This window comes from Atheta coriaria, unplaced genomic scaffold (genome assembly GCF_025399875.1).
Source record: "Atheta coriaria isolate IRGN ID8LTWV9N9 unplaced genomic scaffold, Caltech_Dcor_3.1 hic_scaffold_13_pilon, whole genome shotgun sequence".
NCBI lineage: Eukaryota > Metazoa > Arthropoda > Insecta > Coleoptera > Staphylinidae > Dalotia > Dalotia coriaria.
Window position 1 is genome coordinate 900,271 of NW_027045455.1, and position 17,292 is coordinate 917,562.

A 17,292-nucleotide genomic window follows, 5' to 3' on the forward strand; every position below is an offset into this window, starting at 1 on the left:
ATAGTCGCGATGCGCTTGTGCGTAGTAAACCGCTGTAACATTTCAATGCGAAACCAAAAACCGGTTAAATGATGAAGAAATAAAAAGCAACGTTTTGACTATTTACAATGCGCACGCAGCGGCTGGAAGTTGTCTCATTTAAATGTAACCCTATCTGAACGATGAAACGAATGCGCCTCCATTGAAAATTAAATTGGCTACCACTTTATGTAAACGCAATAAAAAGTATAATTTTATCGGTTTAAAGCGCACCGTGTGCGTATTAAGATAGCTGCGCAGCGACATGAAAATTGAAAAGTCTCAATCGCGGCGTTTGAAAAACGTGCAAAAAAAATAAGTTATTTATTTATTAACACACTGAATTGAATTTATTTCATCAAAACCGCGCTTAATTATATTTATGTAATCGTGACTTTTTTTTATATGAATCTGTTTGTTTTGCACCGGAAGTGGATTAAGGTTTTTCCATGTATCATTGTCACATTGAAATGCAATTTGATTGTAAAATGTATTTATGTAATTAAAATTACGATATTATATTTCTGTGAAATTGCTCTTTAGAAACGCAACTGGTATAAATTCGTGTCGCTGAAAGTCAACTTCAGTACAATTCACAACTTCAAAGTGTATCAACATTAAATAACACAACCATGAATTTCAAATTCAATTTGTTTCTTGTTTTAGTGGTGGTTTTGATGGTAAAGTTAATTATTTGTTATTTTTTATTCGTAATAATTAATTATTTTTGCTTTTTAAGTATTTTAATGACATAACCTCATCTGAGAACCCTCCACCTGGCCCACCGCCAAATGGAGCCCGTCCATCTGGCCCACCGCCATCTGGTTCACCACCAGGACCTCCACCATCCGCAAACGGCACCAGATCATTCCGTAGAGGACTCCTCCCAAGGATGGGTAAGTTTAAAGATGGCCGTGCATGTGGTGGACGTTCCACAACAGGTATATCAGCAACTATACCTCAATTTAATTTTTTTTTAATAACTTTGATGTAATTTTACAGTCGCACCCGGAGCATCACCAGATCCACGCACCTAACCTCAACTTTCAACTACAATCTTGTATAATGCTGACCACTTGTATATTAAATAAATGCATCATAAATTAAGCAATTATATGCATTTTTTCTTTTTGTCTTTGGGAATTTATATGTAGCTATATCCCTTATTAATTAATTAATAATTCAATGTAAATGCACTCGCATAGTTGAGTAAATGAAGTCCTCACGAACGCTGGAATCCGAATGCTGGTAGAAAAATCGGCAAATAAAGGAAACAAAGACATTAAGACTCTCGCCCTTGTGAGCCAGCTACACCCGGCGCTTAATTGGCGGCGATCGGCGCGATGGAATGCCGCCGAACTGAAATACAGAAATAGACACGCATTCTCCGGCACTGCGCGACGATTCATTATTATTGCGGACGGGGATCTTCTTCGACTCTTCGTCTTATTGTTCGCGCTGTGCTGCGGCATCAACATCGACACTAAATTACATATTTATAATTAAATCTGATGCGTTGTGGTGCAGGATGAAGTGATTTACATAAATTATTCAATCTGCATTTGTTTTACACCTGCTATTCAACAACACCAATTACAGATTTCTGTAATTTTTCAATTTGGTTATGTCAACATTTTTACATATTTCCAGTCATTATTTGTTCTTAGAATGACTAAAATGAATCAATGACATGACTCAGATGTTCTCTGAATAATAATTGTAACAATTAACCACGTAAATGGCTTTAAACTCGGAATAATTCTCAAACAGTTATCTGCGTTCGCCTTCTCGCTGACATTCTGTACGAATGTGCATGCGATATTAGATATATTCTCGAACGGGGAATATCGGATGCGAGCTGGCACCGTCGTTCGTCAATAAAAGGAGCGAACGAGATTTCAAGGCCCCCACATTTTGCTAACGCCGGCAGGTTCGAAACTCTCTTGCAAATGGCGATGAGTCCTCGTGCGATGACGTGCGGCCGGCTCCCGCCGATCCTCGTGGGCTGCAGGTGCCGTTGCAATTCGTTCTCTCGACTTGTCGACTCGAACGCAATAACGTTCTTTAATTCGCGTAATAACTTCTTTTCTCTGGTCATTGCAAAAGAGGCTCTTCACTCCGCAACCCAAACGCAATTTCTCAACATTTCGTCTTACAACTCTCTTCTTCCGAGTGAAGAAGTGAAGAAGACTGCAAGGTGAGAGAATTTGTTATGATGTCATGTTTCAGTATTGGTGTGCTATCAGCACGCAGTGATCTAAATTGTCGATGAATTGGTGAATGGTCTTGATCCGTGGACGTCGTTCTGCGATTGTTGCGATGCGAATTAAGCGCTTTCATTGGTTGCTAAATTGTTGTTAGACATGCGACGATGACTCGGAAACCCGTCCTGCAGTTGAAAAGCGCTTCATTCATAAGTTGGTGGCGATTTTTTCGCGAAACGCGCTTTGCAGGTATGCAAATATTTCATTCGGAGGATTTTATTTCACATTTACATGCGGTAAACACGCGGTAAATAATTCTGTTTTTGGAAATCTCCGAAGGAACATGAAATGATTAATTGCAGCTACATGTTTTTGTCAGCGACGCTTAGTATGCAGGAAATTCGCAGGTAGAAATTGCAAATTGTTCCGTGAGATCATCGCCATTATCAAGCCGCAAGATGGCGTGGGTGGAAACTGTAGGTATGTTGCTTTTCTCGAATGCATCTTGCAATTTTTAATAAAATCCACAATAATTTAACATTGTTGTGTGTACGGCAAGTAATTAAAACTAAAAACAAGTCAACTCAACATAATATCCTCTTTCCTGCATTATTCACGTGCTTAATGTTTTTAAAATAAGAATACAAGAATCAAGAAGAAGTTCAGGAATAAAAAAAGCCGCATTGCAATGCGATGGAAGAAATATGCCACCCGAAGATACGGCAGGCGATGTTAGATCAGATTAGCGATGTAGATTAAAGCCTTGATTACAGGAAATAGCTCCGTGTTAGCGCGTAGATCTTCGCCAAACAGCGTTCGTGATGCGTTCGTCGAGCGACGTTTCGATTCGAACATGTTTGGCGAACATGCTCGCCGGATGAAATTACATCGGTTTGGGCAATTTTAGAGAGACACTAAATTTGCGCGCAAACCGCGAGAGTGATTTATGAAAAAGATAATTTACATTCAAAACCTGGCTGTGACGCTTCGCTTGCAGCGATTCACACGGAATATGAGTAGAAAAGTCGGTAAAAATTGCCAATAATTGTGAGTTATTAATGACGCTACGTGTTGCTACTATAGGCAACCCAATATACACAAAAACGTGATTTTTATTATTAATATTTGTTTTTTAGCCCAAATAACCAACACCTGTAAACAAAATATAATAAACTTAACAAATAATTAATTAAACAATAACACGATTTATCAAATCCCGTAATTCACGTCGTAGAATTTTTCCAACAGGCGTTTTTGGGATTGAATCAACAAATTGAACGCCACCTCTGAGGTATTTAGGATATGAAACAAGTTCTAAAAATATAACAATATAAAGTACAACAATACAACAATTAACAATAAAAAACCCTATAAAACACAATGTTTATAAACTTACTTTGAATAAATTCCTGTAAATCACTCGCTGTCAACTCACTATTTGCTTTCTTAACAATAAAAGCAAAAGGTAATTCACCATGAGTATCATCTTTTAACCCAACCACAGCAGCATCAATAACATCTCCATGAGTCAAAAGTAAACCCTCCAGTTCAGCTGGAGGAACTTGGAAAGCATTATACTTTATCAAATCCTTTACCCTATCAACAATATATAAATATCCATCGTTGTCAACATAACCTAAATCACCAGATGCAACATAACCATTATTAAGAAAAGTATTCTCAGTTTCTTCGGTATTTTTATAGTAGCCTTTTGTTACTATTGGCCCACTCATTAATACTTCTCCAATTTCATTAGGACCCAAAAATGTTTCAGCAACAAGCGATGTGCTACGAATTGCAATTTTAACACCTGGTAAAGCTTTACCTACGGAAAATGCTTTTGCAGGGTTATAATCAAGAGGTGTGCAGGTTGCAGCTAGAGTTACTTCTGTCATTCCATATACTTGACCAATAGTAATATTTGGTAAACTAAAATTTCAGGTGTAATTATTAATTTTATTCAGAAAATAATTTTTACCGTTTTGTAATTGCTTCAATCACGTTTTCAGCAAGAGGTCCACCTCCAGAAACAATATATTTAACCAAAGATAAATCATATTCATTAACTTTAGGACTTTTTGCAATCCAAACCATTAATGGCGGCACTAATGTCAAAGAATCAATTTGATATTCTTCAACGCTTCGCAAAAATATATCTTCGTTAAATTTCGTCATGAATTTGACAGTTTTACCGGTTGCAAGTAAAACTAAAGTCATTATAAATCCGTAGGCATGCGAAAACGGCACTATTACTAATGTATTCAAAACGTGCGATAATAACAAGTTTTCATCTCTAAAAGTAACAAAAACTTTCAATGATGTATGCAACTTGTCATACAATAACTAATAAAAATAATACTTACTGAAATTGATTGTAAAAATAAGAAATATTTTCATGTTTTAACATCACTGCCTTTGCCAATCCAGTGGTCCCTGAAGAAAACATCATTGCAGCCACCAAATCATGATTATCAAGTTCCACAATATCCGGTTTTGTATTATTAGCATCAGAATAATCAATATCTTCCAAAACTATTATTTTCTTGACAAATTCTAAATTATTATCAACACAAACAGAAGAAATCACTGCAAACATTGCACGTGAACAAAAGACAACACTTGGCTTTGTTGTATTCAATGCATTTAACAATTCAACTATAAAAATAAAAAGTATAAACAAATAAATTAAATATTTATTTTATTTTGCTTTAGTTTTCTTTAAAATACTTGCTTTTTGCGTAGGTGTGACTTATGTTCACAATCGGGCAACCCAGATATAAACAGCCCAAAACTGGAATGAAGTAATTCAGATTATTTTCGGAACAAATCGCTACACGATCAATGCATTCCAACGATTTCATATCAGTCAGCAAGCTAATAACTGAGGCACTTTTTTCCACAATCTCTTTATATGAAAGTTGGGTTTTATTCTCCACGTTAATCTAAAATATTGAATAATATTAATTAAAACTTAATACTTTGATTGAATTAAAGTAACTTACAAATGCAACTTTATCTTTGGAAGTTTCCACATGTTTTCTTAGCAATTCATAAATTAAACTGCCAAATGGTTTGTTTGCAAGAACAGACATCGCAGTATTTACTTTGTAACACACTTTTACTGAACAACTTCACTTTACAAACTGAAATATTCAATTCTAAATATCGATATTTATATTTATCAATTGTAGGACATCAATTGTATCGTTGTCGGTCTGATTTTATCGTGACATTGAATCTTAAATTTAAGCCTGTCTCAATTTATACATAGAACACCACTTCAAACACAAGAAAAAACGTAATTACGGCATAGTTACATAAATCTACATAAGAAATTTTGATCGTAGGCATTAAAACAAGTTATTACGACCAAAGGTAAACCAGAAAATGCAAAAATTAAAAGTTTAAATCAATTAAACTATGTTACAGCAAAAATAGGCCTATAATTATAATTATAGCTGTTAATATGCTGACGTTATTATTTATGTGAGTTATCATTGCTGCAGATTACGAAGTGTTTAGTGTAAACAACTTGACAATCAAATCAAAACTTTACGGGTTAAAGTGCATCATCACAAAGAAGATTAGTGCAGAGCAGCCTCATAAAACCACAAAAGTTTGTTATGATTTTATAGTCGCACATTGAACGCCTGGCAGGTTCAAAGAGTGAAATTGATAAAAACAACCAATTTAGAATTATGGATAATAAAAATTTGATTCTAAAGGGACCACCTTTAAAAGAACCACTTTACCAACGCTCAGTTGGAATCAGACTCTTCGAAAGTCTGCAATTTTACGCTGGGAGTGATAAAATTGCATTTGTAAGTTATTATATTAATAATATTATATATTTAATAAATAATTTATTATTATTTTTATGTTTCAGTTAGATGTAGCGACAAACACTAAAGTTTCCTATAAAGAATTGTTTGAAATAACAGTAAAAGTAGCCATAAACCTTAAAAAGTTAGGATTTTCCGGGAAAACCATCGGTGTTTGTAGTGAAAACCGAGCGGATTTCTTCATTCCGGTTATTGCTGCTTTATATATCGGTTGTCCAGTCACAACCATTAATCATGGATACACTGAGCGTAAGTTGGCACTATATTTATGTATAATAAGTTGCATACCTTATAAAACTTAAATATTTTTATAGGTGAATTATTATATGCTTGTGAACTGGTCAAACCATCATTTGTTTTCTGTTCTAAACGTACCTATGCTTCTTTTAAAAACCTAAGAGCCAAGCAGCCAATGAAATACTTGCAACAACTATGGATTTTGGAAAACCTCCAAAAGTTCTATGGACGTGTCAAGCACATTGAAAAGTTCACGCCGGTCGATGTAAATGTGAAGGAACATATTGCAGGGTTATTATTCTCTTCTGGTACCACAGGGCTTCCGAAAGCGGTTATGATTACTCATCAGAACTTAAGCTGTGTGCATGGGCAATTTTTGTAAGTAAATATTTCCTCGTAACTTTTTCAAAGTAATTATTTATTTTATGATTCCAGCGACAAAGACCATTTATTATCGGAGATTTGTAATTACTTGCTGTGTTTGCCGTTTTACCATGGCTATGGCTTCAATGTCGCTTTGGCATCTCTCCTCAAAGGCAACACGGTAAAATTCATCGAAAAATTCGACCCGGTTGTTTTCCTCAGCGCAATCGAAAAATACAAAGTTAATTATTTGACATTAGTGCCGCCATTGATGGTGTTCTTCGCCAAACATCCACTGGTGGAAAAATACGATTTATCATCGATAAAAATCATTGTTTGTGCCGCTGCGGCATGCTCAAAAGAATTAGAAAATGCTGTTTTGACACGACTCAACAATATTCCACTAATTTACCAAGGTTACGGCCTTACAGAATCAACATTGTCAATTATTTCCATACCGAATGGTACTCCACCGAAAGAAGGAACTGTAGGTACCGTAGATCCTGGAATTGAGATCAAAATACGCAATCCAGAAACTGATAAAACTCTGGGACCAAATGAAGTTGGAGAGATTTGTGCAAGAGGCGATACTATTATGAAAGGATACTACGGTAATCCAGTTGCGACCAGGGATACCATCACCCATGACCGATGGTTGTTAACTGGAGACCTTGGATATTACGATAAAGATGGTTACATTTACATCGTCGATAGACTCAAGGAATTAATCAAATTCAAAGGTTTTCAAGTTCCGCCAGCGGAATTAGAAGCGTTATTATTGACACATCCCAAAGTAATGGATGCTGCAGTCGTGGGACTACCAGATGACACCGCTGGTGAACTACCTTTGGCTTTCGTGGTGAAAAAACCCGGAGTTCAATTGAACGAACAGGAAATCAAAGATTTCATTAAAGGTAAACGCATATTACATTACTTTATGTTATTCTATCATTTTGATGTTTTAATTGAGTGTTTAATATTGTTCCATTGTTACAGAACAAGTATCGTACGCTAAGCAATTACACGGTGGAGTGCGATTTGTCGAGGCGATACCGAAAAGTGCCGCGGGAAAAATCCTGCGTAGGCAATTACGCGATATGCTAAAGAAATCCAAATTGTAATTGAAATATCATTATAGATCCAAGTTACTGAAACGCATAAAATCGAATATTGTTATGAATTTCTTTTGTTCAGCCGGGGAACACGATTGATTTTTGATGTGTTCGCAACGTAATTGAGTATTGTGTGCAAAATTGCAACCCGACCGATAAAATTGATTCCCAAACTATTATAGATAAATTGTCAACGCCTAAAAATAAAAACGTATAAATTCCAGAATCCCATGTTCGATACCTCAGTGCTCATGTAGTTTCTTCAAAAGAAACATCAAAATTTTTCAAGATAAACACGATGGCTATAAAATTCGCTCTGTTGTTTTTGTTATTAGTGTGTCAAAAATCTTCGGCTAATAATGGACATTGTGATGATGACGAGGATAGCGGCATTCAAGCAAAATTTGATATCACAGGTACACAAAGTGATCCGAATGCAGCAAGTCAACTGAAGGCCGCTGCTGCTAGTGATGCAACAGCAGCAAATCTACAACAAATTGCACAACCAGAAGAGCGAAAATCTGTTGATGCGAAAGAACCCGAAGTCGCACCAGTACCAAATCAAAATGGTTTAAATGCTACGCCGCCGCCGGAATTTTCAGTGAATATGGATTTACCAAATCCTATGGTAAATACACCGCAACGTCCACCACAAATAAATCAACGCAAACAAGTGGGAAATTACCAACAGAATAATTATGTTAGTTCTCCCTATTACAATCCGCATTGGACAGCGCGTAAACAGCAGCCATCTTATATGTGGAATAGTATTGGTTACGGACAACAGCAAACACCAAATATGAAAACGAGCAATGGATATGTCGTCGTAGTGAATAATGGACGTTTGCATTATTTCAGGTGTTGTAATTGTTACTAGTTACTCTGTATCTCTGAATAAAACACTTTTCGAGTAAAAATTATGTTACGCTTGATGTTAGGCAACCAAATATACAATCTAAGGTATTCTCTGTATGTACAAGTATTATTTTAAAATATATTTATCTTAAATTTTATTTAAGGACTGTATTATTAATCCCCTACTATAATAATATTGTTCATGCCATGGTAAATTATTACTTACACTGGTCTACTGACTTTACAAACTGATAATTACTTAATATAGTGATATAGTTCTGATATAATTGAACAATACACCGCTTGTATGACTTGTTTGGGTTATGCCGATTCATTTTTATCAAGTTTCATTTGCATCAACACAACCGTTGACCACCTTCATTCAAAAACCAATTTGCAAGCGAGCCTTGAAATTGAGTGTGTATTAAAACGATCAATTTATTTAAAATCAGTAGTGCGCGTGAAATTGGCTGAGATTGTGGGAAAATGCTGTGTTTATCAAAAGAGAAAACTTTGAAGATAGCGACAGCGATACAAGAAGATGACAAACGGTTTCAGCATTATCTGAAACTTTTAGAGGAATGGATAAGTTGCCATGGTTTCATTCCACAGAATTATGATAAACGAATGTTGGCGATTCTTCTACGTGGTTGTAAATATAATTTAGAGAGAAGTAAAAATAAATAGGAGTTGTATTTTGTTTATAAAAAACGTTATCCTGAAGTGTTTGGATTTCACTATTTTAATCAACAAGAAAGAAAAGCATTGGATAATATGTAAGTTTAAAAAAAATAAAAGTTTTTATTTGTTAATGTTTATAAAAATGATTTTTAGTTATTTATTTGAATCTAAACATGTTACAACGGAAGGATATCGTGTTGGTTGTGCTGGATTTCGTTCTTCGGAGACTACAGGATGTGACATGAGTGTTCTAACAAAGTTATTATCAATGTTCGGTAAATATTTAATGAAAATATGAATTTTGCACGATATATTCAAGAATTACTTATTTTTAGCAACATATAAAGCAAATTTAGATAATATCAACGCTGGTTTAACGCTGGTATCAAACTTAAGCAACTTAACACCTGCAATTGACTCAGACTGTTTATCCATTCCGGATTAAAGGAATTTATTTTATTTATGTGTCTTCATATGCAGTTCCCATTGCTAACATGGTTAAACTATTATTTAATGAAAAAAATCAGAAATAAAGTAAATTTTTCTGAAAATTTTGATTTTTTAAATAATTAACGCTTATTTTTAGATACATATTGAAGATAGTGATGAACAAATTGTTTACCGAAAGAATACGGTGGTACGGATGGTACAATTGCCGAAAATTCCAAACATTTCTTGGAAGGTTTACAATCAATTGAAGCTTGGTTTCTGGAACATGCAAAAGTTCAAATTGTTGGCAATATTCCCAAGGAATTATACACCACAAACGGAATTGATGAAGATTTAGGCATACAGGGAAGTTTTAGAAAATTAGACTGATTAGACATAGAAATATTTATAGTATTTAATTCTTAGATAATTAACTGTTACGTGTTTTAATTTACTTTTTATGTCTACTATTATTATAGTAATGGTGCAGATAAAAAAAATAATTCTATCTCATTGCGAAATAAATGAGTACTTTATTCAGCCCAATTAAATATTGTTTATAATAACACAATTTATTTACATGTGGACAATTTCGCGTTCGTTTTTTGCTCAATTTAAAATAATCATCCAATTATTCGTATCTCACTACACATTTATGTCGCTATTATGAGCATGCGAGTGACACAAACATATAAATTAAAGAGGAATATGATACATTTCTTTCGACCTTGATAACTATTTAAAGCAAGACTTTTGTGTTAGAAATATCGCAATTCTAAAGAGTCACGATGATTCCATCGACGTTTTGTGAGTTAACTCCGGAACAAGCAAAGAAAATCAAGAGAAATCTTAATGAAGATGAATATCGATTTGTTACACAAATTAAAAGTTTAAAAATGTGGATGGATAGACATCCATTTATACCTAAGCAATATGGTATTGTTTAATTAAATTATGATTAATTTATTTTTAATGATTTTGTTTATATGCTTGGGTTTATTTATAGAAGTGGAAATGTTAGAAATTTTTCTGCGAGCGTGTAAATATGATATGGAAGCAACAAAACAGAAACTAGAAAATTACTTTGTGAATAAAACAAAATGTCCGGAGAGTTTCAAAGTTTATAGTTTTGAAGAAATCGATTGGGAAACACTCAACAACTTGTAAGTATAATTATTGTTTAATATTTTAAAGTTTTGAAGTTAAATTGCACTTTTAGTTACTTTCTAGCCTCGAGAAAATTAACGCCTGAAGGTTATAAAGTTACTTTTGCTGGATTTCGTGAAGTGAATATTAATTCATGTAATATTGAGGTTATGTGTAAATTTATATGGATTTCCGGTATTAAAATAAACTATTTTGACTTTTAAGGATTTATAATTTAATTTTTAGCTATTTATAAAGCAAATTTAAGCACTTTAGACGCTGGGAATGTTCTGGTTATAAACATGAATGTTTTCTCACCAACAATGGTTGTACAATTAATGACGCCATTTTTGAAACAAACGGTGAAATTACTCCAAACAACTTTTCCATTTCGGACCAAACAAATATTTATTATCAACGCCCCGGGATATGCAGAAAATTTTATCAATGTTTGCAAAATGTTCCTGAACGATAAAATTAAAAACAGAGTAAGTTTTTATTCAACTAGCGCCATCTATTATAAAATAGTAATGATTTGAATTTTAAGGTTATAATTGAAGCTGGTGATGATAAAATGAAAGCATCAATACCCAATTATTGTATTCCATCAGACTTTGGAGGAACAGGCGATGCTATATCTGATCGAATTCAAGAATGGTTTAGTTTACTTAAACATTACGAGCCGTGGTTCAAACAACATGAAAAGTAATTCCCTTGATTGATAAAATACCAAAAGAATTGTTTGCTAGTTCTAGTATTGATGATGAAATGGGAACACAAGGATCTTTTCGACAACTATCAATAGATTAATCACAATTAATCACAATCACAAAATATTTAACACCAAATATAAAATTATTTTATTTAAATTTACAAATAGTTACAAATGTGATTGTGTTTTAATCAATTCTCTCAATTCTCTTCTTAAAATCTTTCCACTCACACTTTTGGGAATACTTTTAAGAAAACGCACACCACCTCTTAAAGATTTATACGCCGCAGCGTTGTCTTTGACAAATTTAATAATCTCCTGCTCAGTAACACCTTCACTTCTTGGAACAACAAAAGCTAAAGGTACTTCACCGGCAACATCATCCGGTTTACCTATAACCGCAGCATCCAATACTTTCGGATGCGTTACCAACAACGCTTCTAATTCTGCTGGTGCAATCTGAAAGGCTTTGTACTTGATCAACTCCTTCAATCGATCAACTATATAAATATATCCATCCTCATCGTAGTAACACATATCTCCTGAACGTAAAAATCCATCATCCGTAAATGTATTTTTAGTGGCTTCTGGGTTGCCTAAATAACCCTTCATCACTGTTTGTGCTTTGATACAAAACTCTCCAACTTGATGTGGGCCCATTAAAGCACCAGTATCCGGATCACGGACTATAATCTCAGTGCCTGGCATTGCAGTACCAACAGATCCATGTTTAGTGTCTAAATCTTTTGCATAAAACAATGTTGCAGCGAATGTTCCTTCGGTGAGACCATAACCTTGACGGATAATTGCATTCGGGAATATTTTGCGTATAGCTACTTCAGTTTCTGCACTCAAGGGGGCAGCACCGCATAGAATATTAACAACGGATGTGAGGTTATATTTTGAGGTTAAAGCTGATTTGGACAACATTATAAGCACTGGAGGTACAACTGGTAACATTGTTATTTTGTGCTTGTCTATAGCGGATAGAAATGAAGAGATTTCGAATTTGTGCATGAAATGCACACATTTTCCATGAAACAGATCTGATAGAATTATAGCAAATCCATAAGCGTGGAAAAATGGAAGAAATAATATTACAGAATCACCTGTTGTCGTTGATAAACGTGGATCCCTAAAATAATAAATTTAAACATAAAATATAATAAAATTTAACTAAAACTTACTGTGCCTGATTAATTCGTGCGTTATAATTTTGATGCGTCAACATCACAGCTTTAAACAAACCGGAAGTCCCAGAAGAAAACAAAATCACAGCAGTTTGGTCATAAACATTGCAATGTTTCGGAATGAATCGCAATGGATCAATATTAATACTCTTTACAAGTTCATAAACATCGTCAAGGATGATAACTCTAATATAGTTTCTTATTCTGTGAAATTTTGCATAATTTGCTTTTGAGCAAAATATTAGTTTTGGTTTTGAAAGGTTTATAGCATGTTGAAGTTCTCCTAGAAATGTCAACACAACTAATTTTGTATCTGATATTCAAAATTTAAAATAATTACTTTCGCTGTATGCTGGATTTGCATTTGCAACGATAATACACGAATACATTGCAGCAATAACCGGCACGAAATATTCCATTACATTTTCACAACACATTAAAATCACATCGTTTTGTGTTAAACCTTGTCGACGCATCCATTCGCCAAGTTTACAGGTCATAACAAATAAATTACGAAATGATAACGTTTCATTGGAAACAACGTTAATCTAAAATTCGTTTATTTTGATTTTTTTGTGTTTTGAGATTAAATCATTTATTTTTTACCATTGCTGGTGATTCAGTGTGATAGTTCGCTTTTAATCTTTGATAAAGTTGAACTCCTAATGCTTCCTGAGATATCGCATGATGCAGCGGTAATCCAGTTATCACTTTTGCTTTTACGGTCGCCATTTTGCTTTTATTTTTGGTTTTGAATGTGTAAACACAGTTAGTGGTATTGATTGTATGTTTACAGGTTCACAATATTTTGATAACTGGCCTAGTTTAACATTTAGTCTGGTTTAAATGTGTTTGCGATTAATTACATCATAATCATAAAGTTCTGTCGTTGTACTATCGACCCACATAATCGTAAACATTTTGAACTTCAACCGTAACCATAAACAAACTTTATGAAGTCGTGCAGTGATAAATTACTCTCATTTGAATATACGAGTTGCTATAAAAAGAAATTTGGTGGTTTTGCAATCAAATTTTTGATTTTGAGGTTATAACACTTTATAAAATAGGTATAGAAATACTATTATTTAATAAACAAATAAATCTATATAATATAATATCAAACAATATATTAAAAGCCAGGAACAAAGATTTTAAACAAAAAGTAAGGAAAAACTGCAAATCGAGCACTTTTAGAAACACTTAGGGAATTTTATTACAAATTAACATTGGAATAATCATAAAAAGCATAATCCGGTGCCAAATTCATTTTTATTTCTGATTAATCAAACACTATATATAGTTATAAATACATATTATCCTTTTGTAATCAATTCTCGCAATTCTTTCCTCAAAATCTTCCCACTTACACTTTTCGGTATAACATTAAGAAAACGAACACCACCTCTTATAGCTTTATACGAAGCCGCATTCTGACTAACAAAATCCATAATCTCCTGTTCTGTAACTTCACCTTTCGCTACAACAAACGCCAAAGGTACTTCTCCGGCAAATTCATCCGGTTTACCAATAACAGCAGCATCCAATATCTTCGGATGCGTCACCAACAACGCTTCTAATTCAGCAGGTGCGATTTGAAATGATTTATACTTGATCAACTCTTTCAATCGATCAACTATATAAAAATATAGATCATCATCATAGTAACACATATCTCCTGTACGTAAGAAGCCATCTTCTGTAAATGCATTTTTGGTTGCATCCGGATTGCCTAGATAACCCTTCATTACAATATCTGCTTTAAGACATAATTCTCCAACTTGATTTGGTCCCAATAATGCGCCTGTTTCTGGATCACGAATGATGACCTGTGATCCAGGGATCACTGTACCGCATGATCCATGTTTTTTGCCTAGATCTTTAACGTAAAACAAAGTTGCAGCGAATGTTGTTTCAGTGAGACCGTAACCTTGACGGATATTTGCGTTTTTGAATACTTTTAATATCGCAGCTTCAGTTTCAGCGCTCAATGGTGCAGCTCCGCAGATGATAGTGTGCACTGAAGTGAGGTTATATTTTGAGGCTAATGGTGTTTTAGACAGTATTATGACTACAGGTGGCACCACTGGCAGCGTGGATATCTTATGCTTTTCAATAGCTGCTAATAATGAAGCAACTTCGAATTTATGCATGAAATGTAGACAGTTTCCTAGAAAATGATTAGCCATCACTTGTGCGAATCCATAAACATGGAAAAATGGCAGGAAGAGAATTACTGAACTGCCTGTAGTTGCAGATAAACGTGGATTTCTAAAAATAACATTTATTCATTTATTCAAAAAAATTATTGTTATTATTGTTTTAAAACTTACTCTGATTGATTAAACAATGCATTATAATTTCGATGCGTCAACATAACGGCTTTAAACAAACCGGAAGTTCCAGAAGAAAACAAAATCACCGCGGTTTGATCATAAACATTGCAACTTTTTGGAACAAACGTCAACGGATCAATGTTAATCGTCTCAATAAGTTTGTAGATATCTTCAATAACAATCACTTTGATATTATTTTTGATGTTTACAAATTTGTCATAATTTGCTTTCACACAAATGATAAGTTTAGGCTTTGCTAAATCAATTGCATGTTGAATTTCCCCTAAAAATCAAAATTGATTTATTTATCAAATATAATAAATAATTTCTTATTACTTTCTGTATAAATTGGATTTCCATTTGCAACCACAATGCAAGAATACATTGCGGCAATCACCGGAATAAAATATTCTAAAACATTTCCGCAACACATCAAGATAACATCGTTTTCTACTAAACCTTGTCTTCGCAACCATTCCGCAAATTTACAAGTCATGACAAACATGTCTCTGAATGATAGTGATTCATTTGTAACTACATTGATCTAAAAATATTCAATTATTTTAATTAAATTTAAAGAGAAATTATTTATTTATTACCATGGCTGGTGAGTCGTTTCTTTTCAACAGGCGTTGATAAAATTGAACTCCCAGAGACTCTTCAGATATAGGATTATCTAATGGTAATCCTCTTACGATTTTTGATTTATCCGAAACTGGCACCATTTTTGATTTATTTTGAATTTGCTGTCTTGAAGTAAAGAGTTGAAAACACTGCTTCTAGTGTCTTTTATAACTGATTTTGTTTACAGACTTGTACTATAATATTAATAGCTATTCAAAAAGTTGCTGCCATTATACTATAGACCAATATCAAAATATAATCATTTCTAAATTGGAAACATTCAAATTTTATTTGGTAGACGAAACAAGTTCATTAAGGTGGAGAGTAGAATTTATTTTATATTAATTATCACATAAAACGTTATTAGGAGTATTAAAATATGAAAAAACTGCAAAATTACGTAAAATAAAAAATAGGCAACACAAATTGCGATTTCTCAGTTATGTTTATGTTACTAGGAAAGCTTACGGTCAAAAAAATGGTAATTTGTAACATATGTTCAAATAATTCACGGAGAATCAAAGCTTTACACAAAAATTGAATTTGTTGCGCGCGTAGATTGTGCAGCAGCAACCGGCAACCGAAGCAACAAGTTCGTAATGAAGTTATGACGCTGATAATGCCTTAACATCAAACCGCGATAAGTGCACGCTTGAGTTGTTCTTCCGCGTTGTCTTAATTAAATATAGAATAGGCGCGCGCGTTGGTCACGTTCTGCACTGCTGTAAATTTATCGCCGGCGCATTAATTCACTAAGCGGATAGTTGTGTCACAGATAAACGCATGCGAGGCGCTCAGCGCCGAGACGGATGGGCTTGATTAACAATTCTTCTGAATAATACAGCTATTTATTTAAAAACTAAGTAAGTCGTAAAATTGCATGCAAATTCCATTCTTACATTTGTAAGATGTTCGTATGTGAACGAACGCATTTATATCGTGCTGGGTAAGCATAATTGAAATTCTAATTATGTGTAAATCCTCGAGTGTACGCAGAAATTGAGGAGTGAAACGTTGTAATGGAAATTATTGTTATTCAAAAAGCTAAAGATGCTATTTGTCACAATGCGAAATTATCGATTGTAATTTTAGATAATTAAATGTACAACGAGTATAAGTAAGCTAAAGAATTTGCAAGTTTATCTGATAAGTAGTATAGGCTTACAATGATTGATTTATTTAAATAATAAAACCAAAAGATGCGCCCAACGTGGGGCTCGAACCCACGACCCTGAGATTAAGAGTCTCATGCTCTACCGACTGAGCTAGCCGGGCAGATATTAGAAGTGCGCTAAAACAAGGATAAGAAATGCCTTTAGTTAACATAACCACTAAAATTATTAATAACTTGCACTTTTAAATACCTATTCATATTTTAAACTCAAATTACATAACATTCATTTCATTTTCATTGAATATCAGTGATTATATGCTATGTTATTTCCAGAGTTAAAGAAAGACACGTCAATAGGTCCTGTGGCGCAACGGATAACGCGTCTGACTACGGATCAGAAGATTCCAGGTTCGAATCCTGGCAGGATCG

The 17,292-nt window shown here is 33.9% G+C and overlaps 5 protein-coding genes, 1 long non-coding RNA gene and 2 other non-coding genes across 9 annotated transcripts; 5 read left to right on the top strand and 3 right to left on the bottom strand.

The window, feature by feature from the left end:
• The first annotated feature begins 561 nt into the window (after positions 1-561).
• Positions 562-1,125, top strand: LOC135801738 (WW domain-binding protein 11-like). Of its 2 annotated transcripts, none has more exons than XM_065315248.1 (3): positions 562-698; positions 758-959; positions 1,021-1,125. In XM_065315248.1, the coding sequence occupies exons 1-3, from the start codon at positions 651-653 to the stop codon at positions 1,053-1,055; spliced, it is 285 nt and encodes a 94-aa protein (XP_065171320.1). In that variant the 5' UTR covers positions 562-650; the 3' UTR covers positions 1,056-1,125. The 2 variants fall into 2 exon arrangements, with proteins under 2 accessions (XP_065171320.1, XP_065171321.1); XM_065315249.1 differs by having other exon boundaries at positions 758-914.
• Positions 1,126-3,316: 2,191 nt separating this feature from the next.
• LOC135801882 (luciferin 4-monooxygenase-like) lies at positions 3,317-13,626 on the bottom strand. Its single transcript, XM_065315403.1, has 10 exons — positions 13,396-13,626; positions 13,130-13,337; positions 12,787-13,072; positions 11,772-12,734; positions 5,225-5,351; positions 4,954-5,164; positions 4,586-4,877; positions 4,201-4,515; positions 3,619-4,151; positions 3,317-3,536 (listed from the first exon to the last, which is right to left on the bottom strand). Exons 1-10 carry the CDS (start codon positions 13,519-13,521, stop codon positions 3,412-3,414), a joined length of 3,186 nt encoding a protein of 1,061 aa, XP_065171475.1. The 5' UTR covers positions 13,522-13,626; the 3' UTR covers positions 3,317-3,411.
• Positions 5,793-8,002, top strand: LOC135801771 (uncharacterized). Its single transcript, XM_065315284.1, has 5 exons — positions 5,793-6,043; positions 6,109-6,313; positions 6,379-6,679; positions 6,737-7,578; positions 7,661-8,002. Exons 1-5 carry the CDS (start codon positions 5,921-5,923, stop codon positions 7,783-7,785), a joined length of 1,596 nt encoding a protein of 531 aa, XP_065171356.1. The 5' UTR covers positions 5,793-5,920; the 3' UTR covers positions 7,786-8,002.
• LOC135801773 (uncharacterized) lies at positions 9,392-9,906 on the top strand. The gene is made up of 3 exons (XR_010550435.1): positions 9,392-9,407; positions 9,466-9,587; positions 9,648-9,906. It is a non-coding gene; the product is annotated as an uncharacterized lncRNA (long non-coding RNA).
• Positions 10,453-11,779, top strand: LOC135801772 (clavesin-1-like). Its single transcript, XM_065315285.1, has 5 exons — positions 10,453-10,677; positions 10,748-10,904; positions 10,961-11,082; positions 11,134-11,375; positions 11,435-11,779. The coding sequence occupies exons 1-5, from the start codon at positions 10,530-10,532 to the stop codon at positions 11,594-11,596; spliced, it is 831 nt and encodes a 276-aa protein (XP_065171357.1). The 5' UTR covers positions 10,453-10,529; the 3' UTR covers positions 11,597-11,779.
• A 416-nt stretch (positions 13,627-14,042) lies between the features above and the next one.
• LOC135801748 (uncharacterized) lies at positions 14,043-15,974 on the bottom strand. Its single transcript, XM_065315260.1, has 4 exons — positions 15,725-15,974; positions 15,462-15,669; positions 15,123-15,408; positions 14,043-15,060 (listed from the first exon to the last, which is right to left on the bottom strand). Exons 1-4 carry the CDS (start codon positions 15,848-15,850, stop codon positions 14,106-14,108), a joined length of 1,575 nt encoding a protein of 524 aa, XP_065171332.1. The 5' UTR covers positions 15,851-15,974; the 3' UTR covers positions 14,043-14,105.
• A 977-nt stretch (positions 15,975-16,951) lies between these two features.
• TRNAK-CUU (transfer RNA lysine (anticodon CUU)) lies at positions 16,952-17,024 on the bottom strand. Its single transcript has one exon. It is a non-coding gene; the product is annotated as a tRNA-Lys (tRNA).
• A 195-nt stretch (positions 17,025-17,219) lies between these two features.
• On the top strand, positions 17,220-17,292 carry TRNAR-ACG (transfer RNA arginine (anticodon ACG)). Its single transcript has one exon. It is a non-coding gene; the product is annotated as a tRNA-Arg (tRNA).